This window comes from Cetorhinus maximus, chromosome 15, assembly GCF_964194155.1.
Source record: "Cetorhinus maximus chromosome 15, sCetMax3.hap1.1, whole genome shotgun sequence".
NCBI lineage: Eukaryota > Metazoa > Chordata > Chondrichthyes > Lamniformes > Cetorhinidae > Cetorhinus > Cetorhinus maximus.
Window position 1 is genome coordinate 2,999,291 of NC_135893.1, and position 13,078 is coordinate 3,012,368.

The 13,078-nt window shown below is 46.0% G+C and overlaps 1 protein-coding gene across 1 annotated transcript in view; it reads left to right on the plus strand.

Moving 5' to 3' along the window:
* The window catches only part of LOC144691159 (uncharacterized), a 32,624-nt gene that overhangs the window by 16,360 nt on the left and 3,186 nt on the right, over nt 1–13,078 (plus strand). The window contains exons 5-9 of the mRNA XM_078559225.1: nt 2,061–2,189; nt 3,265–3,387; nt 5,266–5,430; nt 6,988–7,155; nt 10,580–10,740. Coding sequence (XP_078415351.1) covers nt 2,061–2,189; nt 3,265–3,387; nt 5,266–5,430; nt 6,988–7,155; nt 10,580–10,740 — 746 coding nt within the window. The remainder of the gene's footprint in view (nt 1–2,060; nt 2,190–3,264; nt 3,388–5,265; nt 5,431–6,987; nt 7,156–10,579; nt 10,741–13,078) is intronic.

Below are 13,078 nucleotides of genomic sequence, written 5' to 3' on the forward strand. Positions count from 1 at the left end.
GTTGCTGCAAGTCAACTCAAACCCTCCTTGTCATCATTTCGAAGAGGATGTAGGCGAAGTCCCTTGGTGCTATCACAGCTGTGGGCTCAAACACACTGGGAAATACCATTGGAGGACTTTAGGCAGATGGTGGATGGTGAGGCCTTTGCCGAAAGGCCCAGGTCTTTTTCATGGACCAGCCTCATTGTAACAAGCAGAGAGACTGGCGAGAGTGAACCAACTACTCGCGGTGCAGGGGTGAGGCAGCTACAATGCCTCCTTTGCAGATCCAAACCTGGAAGTCATGGTTTAATACAGTAGAGGAAATCATGGGAAATCAGTGCAGGATGGAGGGACTGCAGAGTTCCCAATCCTCCTGTAATGTCTCGGAGTCCCCTAGAATTACAGGTTAATCTCCTAGACACTGCTATGAGCAAAAGAAAAACAGAAAATTCTAAGAGTCATATGGACTCGAAACGTTAACTCTGTTTCTCTCTCCACAGACGCTGCCAGACCTGCTGAGCTTTTCCAGCATTTCCTGTTTTTATTTCAGATTTCCAGCATCTGCAGTATTTTGCTTTTATCTTACTGCTATGAGTGAACCTGGAGACTTTAACAAACAATTATTTGAACAGTTTTGTTTAAGAAAATAAAATAGGAGCAAAGGACTGAGCCTCCAAGGCTCCTGGGGTTTACTGATGGGGTCTGGGGTCAAGGTTGTGGGTGGTGGAATAAAACTTTCAGGAATACATCCAACCAGAATTAACAATGTTCAACAGGTGGTGAGATTCTGGCTGGACCTGGGGAAATATTCTTTCTGTTCCTGGCCCCACAAAAAAATCTTTCACTGATCCTTCCTATTTGTCTGAGCTACTTGCAGCTGCTCCTTTACAAATATGGGGCACTTGCTCCGCCTATTCGTGTTCAGAATGGTGAAGCTGCTCTATAAAGACCCCAGGGTCCTGAGTTACAGGTCGGACACCTGAAGCGGGGAGGTACCCCTGGCTGCTCTTCACAAGCCCACCCCACCCCCAATCACCCCACATCACCTGAGAAATGGCAGGGAGCTGACTGACACTGGGAAGGGAAGAGTAAGTTCAGCTCTGTCACTGTCCTGTTTCCGCCTGGCAATGGCTGTGAAAATCACCTGAAAGATCTTTGTCTTCAGCGGTGGTGGGTAACCTGTGGCCTGCAGGCTGCATGTGGCCCATCAGGGTCCTGAGTGCGGCCTACGAGACAGTTTGTTGACGATTGTCCACACGCAGGTTTGCCATATCCCGCTGGTTTCCGTCCACGTGGCTTTTCTCCCCGACCGGTGTTACTAAAGCGACACACACACACAAAGCAAGGGCACGTGGTGAGGTGAGTGCTGATTGGACACAACATTGACTGCGAGAGCCGTGCACTCCCTCTGCGTCCAGTCAAAACACTTCGATCGGCACGCCCTGAAAATTCTTATTCATGGGGCCAGGGTTAGTGCACGTGCCCGATTTCAATCTTGCGGCCCACTGAGACGAAGGAGGGCCACACATACAGCCCACTCGCTAGCCCAGGTTGCCCACCACTGGTCTCCAGGAACCTTCTGACTGGCAGCTGTCGATCTCTGATTCAGGACCTCAGTGAGGGTCATTTTAATCGGGTTTCACTGGGTCAGAAACTCAGGGGATCAGGTGAAATATGTTTTACACCCGCCCAGTATTCATTAGGCCAATGGAGAGTAAACTCAGGCGGGATGTAAAACCAGTGTTACACCCGATCCTGTCAGCTCAGCTGGGTAGAATGTGTTCAGATTGGCCCTCAGGCCATCAATCCAAGTGGGAAACTATTGGGATAATATTCACAGATCCTTATTCACTGGTCAGCAGCATATTTCACCCCATGGTTTTTCCTAAATTAACCAATGGAAGAATATTTGGAGTAAATTTACAGAGAATCATTTACAGAGAAATTGCAGAATTATCAAGAATTCAGCTGCGTAAACCTGTCCCTCTATATAACGAATTGTAACTCATTCAAAACATGTATTAATGAAATGACGATAGTTTGAGTTTCTAACTTTACCTTTCACGTCAATATTTCAGATATGGATGAATGTAAACAGGGAATGCCTTTCTACTGCCTCCCAAGAGCAGCGTGTGTTAACACACACGGATCCTACAAATGCCAGTGTTTTGAAGGATATGATGGAGATGGCATATATTCATGCATAGGTAAAGCAAGTAGCAGCCAATGGGAAATATTTACTGTATTGGTTAGGCTGGAGAATAGTGTGTACATGGGGCAATGAAAACCTTCCCCCCACCCATTGCATCACAGCCCAGTGCTGAATGAGTTAAATCGGAATAAGTGCCAGTTTCCATCTCTGATCTACGGTCAGTCAACTCTAAACGGCACTAAGGATGCTGCCACTGGCAAAGATTGTTAAAAGATCAATAACTGGGGCATGTGGGTTCAATATCAAATCATCACCGTGGTAACGGAGGATAAAATCCAATGGACGAGAAATTGTATCACCCAGCAACCACTTTTTGGGTTTCCCATGGACACAAGCTTCAGGTTGACAAGGGGAGTGTGTGCACACTTTCAGCCAGAAGTGTGTTGCACACTATAATGGTGAAGGGCAAACAAGAGGCAAACTTTACCCCTGTCGGAAGCAGGTATTAGGCCTTGATATTCCCTCTCCAGATTTGGCTTGCCATGACTTAGCCGGCACCATCACTGGCTACACATGGGGAAACCGAGGCCATGGATCACCCACAGCAATGACTGAACCACAAGCCTTTGTTATTACTATCACGCCCCACCCCCACCCATCCACACCCTGCTGGCATCCTCTATAGACTCTCAACCCTCTGATCACCCATATCCCTCATCTCAGCCCATGCCCCCACCCCCTGATTTACAATACTCCCTCGGCCCTGGAATCACTGGCCTCTTGAGCTTCTCTCCCTGGCCCACCTGACTCCCTGAGTCCCCTGACTCTGGGCCCTGCTTTGCCTTGGACTCCTCCACCCCCACCCACCACCTCCCCCAATCCTGATAGATCTCCAGACTCACTTACCTGAGGCTGCAGTGGCCTGATTTATCTCTAGTCTCTGCCCATTAGTAACACACCATTGCAATGAGTCCCTAGAACCAATGTCAGGGTATCGGTGCACCTCAGACCTCATCATGATCTCTTTATATGCTAGGATATTGGAGCCAATTTTCTTTCTATATGTGCCAATGAATTTTATGTTCTTCACTATAACTGCAGCTTGTTTGCTGAATGTGTTCTTTCTACAGATGTTGATGAATGTGTACTGCAGCAAGACATCTGCAACCATGGTGCACTCTGTGTGAACACCCTGGGATCGTTTATATGTGTTTGTCAAAGTGGCTATTTTGGTGATGGGAATCAATGCATCGGTAAGAAATATTCTGCCAGTTAATCTTGTTCATTAAATATTATACATCAGTTACTACTACAAACACCTTGAGGAAGGTTCCAGAGATAGACAATGCATCGGGTTGTAATATTGCTGTTCATCTCTTTTGAATCTCGGTTTGAATCTGGGTTTGTATCTGGGTTTGAATCTGGTTTGGATCTGGTCTGGATCTGGTTTGAATCTGGTTTGGATCTGGTTTGAACCCGGAGGTTTAAAAATCTTTCTGTTGGTCAGGAGAAGTCTGGTGTGAAATTAATCTTGGCATTCGCATTGCAGTGCCTAGTGAATTCATGTTCCAAAAGTACACATAATTTAACATTAATAACAAGCTCATTGAGAGGCGAGTGAGAGAGATAACAATATCATTCATGCTCCAGTAGGTGATGCTTATTGGAGGTTTGAGTTGATGTTGGTGCAGAGAAAACAGGAGCTTTTCCTGATCTCTACTTGCTGATGGCCCCGGGCGATAACATTAGAAATCTTCTCAGGGGCAATCAAGGATGGGCAATAAATGCTGACCTTGCCCGTGATGTCCATGTCCCATGGACAAAGAAAAACAATAGTTTCATTCTCCAGCATCAATGATTTAAAAATTGAGGGGTCATCTTTTCCTGGGTTATTGTGACCATCCAGGTTGCAATCCTAATGTCATTGCTCTTGTTTCTGTGTTTTGCTGTTTCCCTGTAAAACAGTGAAATACACTTCAAAAGCCACTCATTGGCTGTGAGCTGCTTCGGACGCTTGGAGCAAAATCGAGCTCTTCCCTACATTTAACCCGGGGTTCTTTGCTGTAATGCAGCCAAAGCGGTTCAAGGTGCTGCAAGTCTGGCAACAGTGCTGCTGCTGGAGCGCTGCATTACTGATCACCCCTCCCCTCCTGCTGGGACTCGCTCAGTCTCCATCCGCTGTTTCACCGTCTGCAGCAAGGCTGACCTCAGGGGGTCAGTGAGGTGGCGACTGGAGACGCGCCTGTCCATCCCACGATGCTGCTCACTGCTGCCTGTTGACCCCCACGTACCATCCTGACTCTCTTATCTGTGGGACAATAATCAGCCGTTCATTCACAAACATTCTTTCCCTCCCGTAGCAACAGTCTGCATTTATATAGCATTGTAAAACATTCCAAGGCGCTTCACAGGAGCAGCCGGGGAAATTTGACACTGAGACATGAAAGGAGATACTAGAGCCAATGACCAAAAGCCCGTCCAAAAAGGCTTTGAGGAGGAGAGAGAGGGGTTGGCGAGGGAATTCCAGAAATGGACAGCTAGCTGGAAAGAGGAAAATAAGACTGAAAAAAAACACTTTCTTTTCACACCAACCCATTATCCCATACTGACCACCAAAATAAATATAGCCAGAAACACACTTATAAATATCAATCCTTTTGTGACATTAAGGAACCCATGGGGCCAGTTTCCCTTTTCAGCCATGCTGTTGACTTTAGCCTCGGAGACGGGTTGCTACAGAAAGGGTCAGCAGAGTGTACTGTTTTTGGATAAAAGCAAAAAACTGCGGATGCTGGAAATCCAAAACAAAAACAGAAACAGAAATACCTGGAAAAACTCAGCAGGTCTGGCAGCATCGGCGGAGGAGAGCACAGTTGACGTTTCGAGTCCTCATGACCCTTCAACAGAACAGTTCTGCCAGACCTGCTGAGTTTTTCCAGGTATTTCTGTTTCTGTTTTTGTACTGTTTTTGGAGTTGCCCAGCTTGGGAACACTCCCAGGGAATTAACTCAGCAGGTGATGCAGCCTCTCTCCACGTTACTATTTTCACTTCAAGGGATTCTGTTAGATTTTCCAGGAAGGACAATGAATCTGGACAGAGATTTCCTTTTGTTTTTTGCTATGTGTTGCAGCCACCAGCATTTGGAGTCCCTGGTCTCCGTGGTCGCTCTGCACTGCTACTTGTGGGATACAGAACAAGATGCGGATTCGCGTGTGCACGCACCCTGAGAGTGGAATGCGATGTGAGGGCCCCTCGGCAGAGCTGACACCCTGTGAAGAACGCAATCCCTGCCCAGGTATGTTCACTGAAAATAAAACCTTCAAGATAAGCCGAAATTTAGCTCCAAATAAAGGGACTGATGCACCACCGCAAAACCCGGGTTGTGTGAGTTAAGATACCAATCGAACCTCACTACCTGGTGTTTCCATGAGAAGCTTTTCCAATTATCCTCCTGCTTTAACTTCAGCAGAAAACTGACAGAAATTCTGAAGGAATATGAGAAATACCTCCTCCCGCTTTTCCCTCTGTCACCCTCTTTCTTATTCCCTGTTATTTTGCCATCGTTCCATTGAATTTTCCTCTCATTTCTCTTAAGCTCCATAAATGTCTTCATAAGAGCTTTCCCTTCCTCATCTTCCCGAATTGTTTACCCAAGGAGAGAGGTGAAGGCCTTCAGAAAGCAACATCACCAAAAATTGAAGAGATGATGGGGTGAATCGGACACCATGTTTACACAATGCCCTGCCTGGGCTAGAAAGGCCTGAAGATTACAGAGCAAACAAAACACTTGGAGTTCTTAAACTCCTAGGACAGAATGAAAATGTTTGAAGGAGAGAAAGGTTGCAGCGATACAGGGAGAGAATTATCTAGGACATGGGGCTAACTGGATTACTCCTTGAAAGAGCTAGTACAGACTCAATGGAATGAATGGCCTCCTTCTGTGCTGTATTATTCCATGATTCTATTAATTGGGTGAAGGAGAAGGAAGAGGGAGTAGGATGGTACATTTGCAATGGGGAACTAAGAGAGGAAAAACTCAGAGTTGCATTGACCATGAGCAATGAGAGAGCCACAGGAAACATTGAGATAAAAAGGGAAGCTGAAGGTTTTGAGAAGATTATCTATCAGGTGGCAGCTGGTTCTCACATCTGAGAGAGTAAAAAAAGTTGTCGGAAAAGCTTCTCTGGGTGTGCGAGCAGAATAGGACAGTTGTGGGATTTAAGTGTTTCAGAACTGATGGGAAGAAGGAAAAAGGAGCCTAGTGCCCAAAAGGAAATGACATCTCTGTGTTTTCGTAAAGAAGGCAAGATGGGGGAGTCCAGTTTGAAATCAGAGGAAGATACTGAGGCTAAGTGTGTCCCTCAGATACTGATGGAACAGCCATCAAAGTGTGTGCTGGGCTTGTGACTGACATGCAGTGGGTGTCAGTTTGAAAGAAGATTTCTGTTACTCCATTGACGGGCATGGGGAAGATCACAATGTAGTGATTCACTGTGAGAATTCTTCGTAATTGTGGACCTTGTCTGTTCAGCTAAATTTCTCAGTTTAACAATTCTCAACTTAAAATAGCCCAGCCTCTGCATCAGGGCATCACTGGGACCACACTGCTTATTCATTTTGACCTGACCAGCTATTTTAGCAGCTTAACTTTGGGTGAAGACACTAATATCACTTAGCATTGTAGAAGTAAAGAACCAGCTACCTATACTTTAGCAGTGTTGGGAATGCTTTGTGTTCTCCATAGTGTAATATTCCTGTCCTTAGAAAACAAGGCTTTACAGTCCTATAAAAATGGTGCATCTGGTATGTATTTCCTGACTCACACTCAATGAAACACTTCTGTATATCACAGTTGATGGAGAATGGTCAGAATGGTCCCCCTGGTCAACCTGCACTACCTCCTGCCTTGGGATCAAGACAAGAGTTCGCATCTGTGACAACCCTGCTCCAGCCTACGGCGGGTTACAATGCAGTGGATCTACTGAGCAGGGCATGGCATGTGGAAACAGTGACTGTCCAGGTAACATTATGACAACTTACTGTATGGCCACAATTAAAAGCAAGGTACGGCTGCATTTCGCAAGCATGGCATCCCAATGTAAAGCCCACCTTGAGTGCCAATGCTTTAATTTGAAAAATGACATGGGAGGTGTGTGTGTGACAAGGCTTCCAACTGTTAGTTGCACCTTGTCCGTCAACCTTATTGAGATATGGGTGTGCAGGAGCTGCACTGATTGTAAGGTTGTAAATGTGGAAGAGATTGATGAGCAATACTTTGAGATGGACTCATGGGCCGACTGCGAGATACATGAGATCATTGGCCATTTACACTTTCCTTAAAGTGAGCAATGTTCTGAGCTCATGTCTGTTCCCAAGTTCTGCAGCTACTGGACGGCACCTGGAGCCTGAATGCTCTCTCCTGCCGTGTAAAGTGCACTGCCGTCCTCTAGGGAACATGCCCTGCTGACATAAAGATCATAAGATCATAAGACATAGGAGCAGAAATTAGGCCATTCGGCCCATCGAGTCTGCTCCGCCATTCAATCATGGCTGATAAGTTTGTCAACCCCATTCTCCTGCCTTCTCCCGGTAACCTTTGATCCCCTTACCAATCAAGAACCCATCTATCCCGGTCTTAAATACACTCAATGACCTGGCCTCCACAGCCTTCTGGGCAATGAACTCCATAGATTCACCACTCTCTGGCTAAAGAAGTTTCTCCTCATCTCTGTTTTAAAAGGTCTTCCCTTTACTCTGAGGCTGTGCCCTCGGGTCCTAGTCTCTCCTACTAATGGAAACATCTTCCCCACGTCCACTCCATCCAGGCCTTTCAGTATTCTGTAAGTTTCAATCAGATCCCCCCTCATCCTTCTAAACTCCATCGAGTATAGACCCAGAGTCCTCAAATGTTCCTCATATGTTAAGCCTTTCATTCCTGGGATCATTCTCGTGAACCTCCTCTGGACCATCTCCAGGGCCAGCACATCCTTCCTGAGATACGGGACCCAAAATTGCTCACAATATTCTAAATGTGGTCTGACCAGAGCCTTATAAAGCCTCAGCAGCACATCCCTGCTTTTATATTCGAGTCCTCTCGAAATAAATGCCAACATTGCATTTGCCTTCCTAACTACCACGTCAACCTGCAAGTTAACCTTAAGAGAATCCTGGACTAGGACTCCCAAGTCCCTTTGCACTCTAGATTTCTGAATTCTCTCCCCATTTAGAAAATAGCCTATGCCTCTATTCTTCCGAACAAAGTGCATGACCTCACACTTCCCCATGTTGTATTCCATCTGCCACTTCTTTTCCCATTCTCCTAACCTGTTCAAATCCTTATGCAGCCTCCCCGCCTCCTCAATACTACCTGTCCCTCCACCTATCTTTGTATCATCTGCAAACTTAGCCAGGATGCCCTCAGTTCCTTCATCTAGATAATTAATATATAAAGTGAAAAGTTGTGGTCCCAACACTGACCCCTGCGGAACTCCACTAGTCACCAGCTGCCATCCTGAGAAGGACCCCCTTATCCCCACTCTCTGCCTCCTGCCAGACAGCCAATCTTCTATCCATGCTAGTACCTTGCCTCTAACACCATGGGCTCTTATCTTACTGAGCAGCCTCCTGTGCGGCACCTTGTCAAAGGCCTTCTGGAAGTCCAAGTAGATAACATCCATTGGCTCTCCTTTGTCTAACCTACTCGTTACCTCCTCAAAGAATTCTAACAGATTTGTCAGGCATGACCTCCCCTTGATGAAACCATGCTGACTTTGCCCGATTTTACCATGAACTTCCAAGTATTCTGAAATCTCATCCTTAATAATGGACTCTAAAATCTTACCAACGACCGAGGTCAGGCTAATCGGCCTGTAATTTCCCGTCTTTTGCCTCACTCCCTTCTTAAACAGGGGGGTTACATTAGCGATTTCCCAGTCCTCTGGGACCCTCCCTGACTCGAGTGATTCCTGAAAGATCACCACTAATGCCTCCACTATCTCTTCAGCTATCTCCTTCAGAACTCTGGGGTGTAATCCATCTGGTCCAGGTGATTTATCCACCTTCAGACCTTTCAGTTTTCCTAGCACCTTCTCCTTGGTAATGGCCACCATACTCACCTCTGCCCCCCAACTCTCTTGAACTTTGGGGATGTCACTCGTGTCTTCCACTGACTGAAGACTGACGCAAAGTACCTATTCAGTTCCTCCGCCATTTCTTTGTTCCCCACTACTACTTCTCCAGCGTCATTTTCCAGCGGCCCGATGTCCACTTTTGCCTCTCTCTTACCCTTTATATATCTAAAAAAACTCTTGCAATCTTCTTTTACATTACTGGCTAGTTTACCCTCATATTTAATCTTCTCCCTCCTTATTTCTTTTTTAGTTGTCCTCTGTTGGTCTTTGTAGGCTTCCCAATCCCCTGGTCTCCCACTGCTCTTCGCCACAATAAACACAATTCCCTTGTATCCAGCATGGATATAACCATCCATTAGGGGATAGGACTACTGACACTTGCCCCCAAACTTTCTTCATACCTGTACACCTCTCTTATCTTCCTTGATCATCCCTCCTCCTGCTTACAGGAGTTGAACAGCAGTCTGAACAATCCTGAGCCTTTAAAAAGGGTCCAATTCTTTTCATCATCAAAGTTTAAATGTCTGCATTCCTTTTGCTTAACAGCAGCACTTCAAGGACCAGGTTGTGATATTCTACCTTTATTTCTCTCTGCAGAATATTCACAAACTGACCTGGCATCATCCAGTGAGGCCGGTCATCACTGGACTGATCATTTGGTGCCAAATAGCCTTTGCTGTTTTAGCCAGAGCACAGGATTGCCTGAACGCTATTAGGATGGCTTTTTACCCCAAAAGGCTTGACATCATCAATACATCAGTGTAAACAGAACCAGCAATGCACTAGCTTCAGCTGAGGTGATGGATCCCAGCAGGAGCTCTGCAATAAATCAGCCTTATGACCTGGGGCAGAGGGAGGGAAGAATAAATCAGCTGGGTCTTGTGCTCCTAACTGGTGCCCAGTGCCTTTTGCTGAAAGCGTGTGCATGTGATTGCATATGGATGAGGGAGTGACCATGTGATGCTGTGATGATGGATCTATAGTTAAAAAGCTTGTCAACATTTATTGTCTAATGTCATGGATGAGGAATGGGCCAACTCAGACTCCTTTGAAAGGGGGTAGCCTGACTTTGTGTGATAATGTAAAATGGGTGGCAGCCAATTGGTTTACCTCTCTTCCAATTTTTACTTCCACTGAAGTCCATTCACACACCTGTCGTATTGTCACGGTTATATCCCAGATTTGTCAAGAGAAATGAGAGGAATTTTTAACATCTTGAAAAAAGTCAGACTGCTGCTACTTTAGGACATTCAATGTGATGAAATCGTGTCTGGATTTTACTCTTTTGCATCTTTCTCTTTTTGTTTATTTCAGTTATTGGGATTTGGTCACCATGGTCACTGTGGACAACCTGTCCTGTCAGCTGTGGCATGAGCATGGTGAGACGCTCCCGCGTTTGCAACGAGCTATTTCCCGGGAATGGCGTGGCTGATTGTGTCGGCAGTAATCAGGAGGAAAGATCGTGTGGCTTTCCGGTGAGGACGGGGTTATTGATGTTCCACCCGTTCAATCCTGGTTCGAAATGTGCCAAACGCGCCCACCGTGTGGCCATGCTGGGCATTAGGAAATATAAGAGGTGCCGGCAGGAACAGGCGGTGGAGAAACCGGGTCTATTATTGGGTTGTAAGGATTTGATCGTGTTTTTGGTCATTCTTGCATGTTTTTAAAATGTTTTTTTTTTTCTTTTCCTGTTTTCCATACAATCATTTTCCATAAAATGCTTGCTCCCCTCGTAAAGGTGACGATTCACGATGGGATGTGGCTTTCAGCTACTGGCAATTTTCCAGCATTTTCATCGAAATGAAACCCCACCTTGTTGCTGTGTGGGAGCCATCAGCCAAGTCACACAATCCTTGAGCAAGTCATGCACAACCTCCCAGTGCTGGTTACCCATTCAGGAGTGGGAACTTTTCCTTCATTGCCTGGGAATGCAGAAGTGGATTACAATCACCCCGTGGTGTCGTCCCCGCTACTCCTGTAAAACTTTGGATTATTTCAGTTCATGCAGCAATGCTGAAACAAGCTTTAACTTATACACAAACTGTTGTATAAAAGCAAAATGCTGCAGATGCTGGAAATCTGAAATAAGAACAGAAAATGCCGGAAAAAACTCAGCAGGTCTGGCAGCGTCTGTGGAGAGAGAAACAGAGTTAACGGTTTGAGTCTGTCTGACAGTTCTGCATGATTCTTCCCTATGACTCTTTTGATCGGCTGAATCACCAGCTCAAAAGGGAGAATTTTCACCCCGTTGTGTGGCGGTGTGCGGGGGTGGGCACAGACCCGATTGGCACCCCCCCCAATCGATCCGCACCGCCATTTTACGTGGGCAGGCCAATGCGTTTCCCTGTGCGGGCGGCGGGGGGGGTGGTTTTCCCTGAGTCAGGAGTGCGCTCTTTTGCGCATGTTGGCGAAAGGGGTCAGAAATCTCCCGGAGGCCACAGACCTGCCTCAGGGAGATTAGTTTAAGTTTTAAAAATTTAAATAAAGAAAAGAAAAAATTTTAAGACATGTCCCCTCATGTGACAGTGTCACATGAGCTGGGACATGTCAATGAACATTAATGAAAAAAAATTACTTAATTTATAAACCCTTCATGAAACCTCATCCCGCCCGTGGATGAGGTTTCATGATAAATGCGAAGGCCACCTGGGCTCTTCGCCTGCCCCCTGACAACCTTAAGGTTGGACGGGCAGCTCATTTTATTACTTTAATTGATATTTAAATGGCCCTAATAGGCCTTTGACAGTTCGGCGGGAGCACAGTTGAGTTGGCTGCGCGCCCGCTGTACTGAAAATCTAAATGACCCGCGGTGACGCCTGCCCAACATCACCGCGGGTCATTTTACGCCTCGGTGAGCGGGTCCCTCTCCTGCTCGCCGAGCCGAAAATTCTGGCCAGAAGTTTTTTTTATTCAACCTGTCAAAAGGTGGAAGGGAACTGGCGATTGATTGATTGACCATAATTTGACTTTCCATTGAAGTCAACACTGGGAGAGGTGTAAAACAGACCTGAAAATTTCCCAGTGGGTGGGTTAGGTTAAGATTATGTCAAGTTTTAAAGAGAAAGGAGCCAATAAAAAAGAACACACCCAGGAAAGTAAATCAGTCCCTTGTGCCCTAACGGTGACGATTGTATAAACATCAGAGCAGCGGAACCGCTGGGAAATGAGTTATTGGTGCTGTTGTACATTTTCCACCTGTTCTCTGAGGCTCATGATGTTGAACGAGCTAATAATTTAACAAAGTTCTCCACAAATCTAAATGAAACATTTCTGACAAAATTATGCCACACTATGTACAGTTTTCATCTCTGTGCCTAAAGAAAGATATACCTGGCTTAGATGGAGTACAACAAAGGTTGCTCCCAATGCGGTCTCCTCTACATTGGGGAGACCAAACGCAGACTGGGTGACCGCTTTGCAGAACATCTTCGGTCTGTCCGCAAGCATGACCCAGACCTCCCTGTCGCTTGCCATTTCAACACACCATACTTTCCTCATGCCCACATGTCTGTCCTTGGCCTGCTGCATTGTTCCAGTGAAGCTCAATGCAAACTGAAGGAACAGAACCTCATCTTCCGACTAGGCACTTTACAGCCTTCCGGACTGAAAATTGAGTTCAACAATTTTAGATCATGAACTCTCTCCTCCATCCCCACCCCCTTTCCGATCCCCCTTTTTCCAATAATTTATATAGATTTTTCTTTTCCCACCTATTTCCATTATTTTTAAATGTATTTCCATCCATTGTTTTATCTCTACCTTTTAACCTATTTCGATCCCTTCCCCCCACCCCACCCCCACTAGGGCTATCTG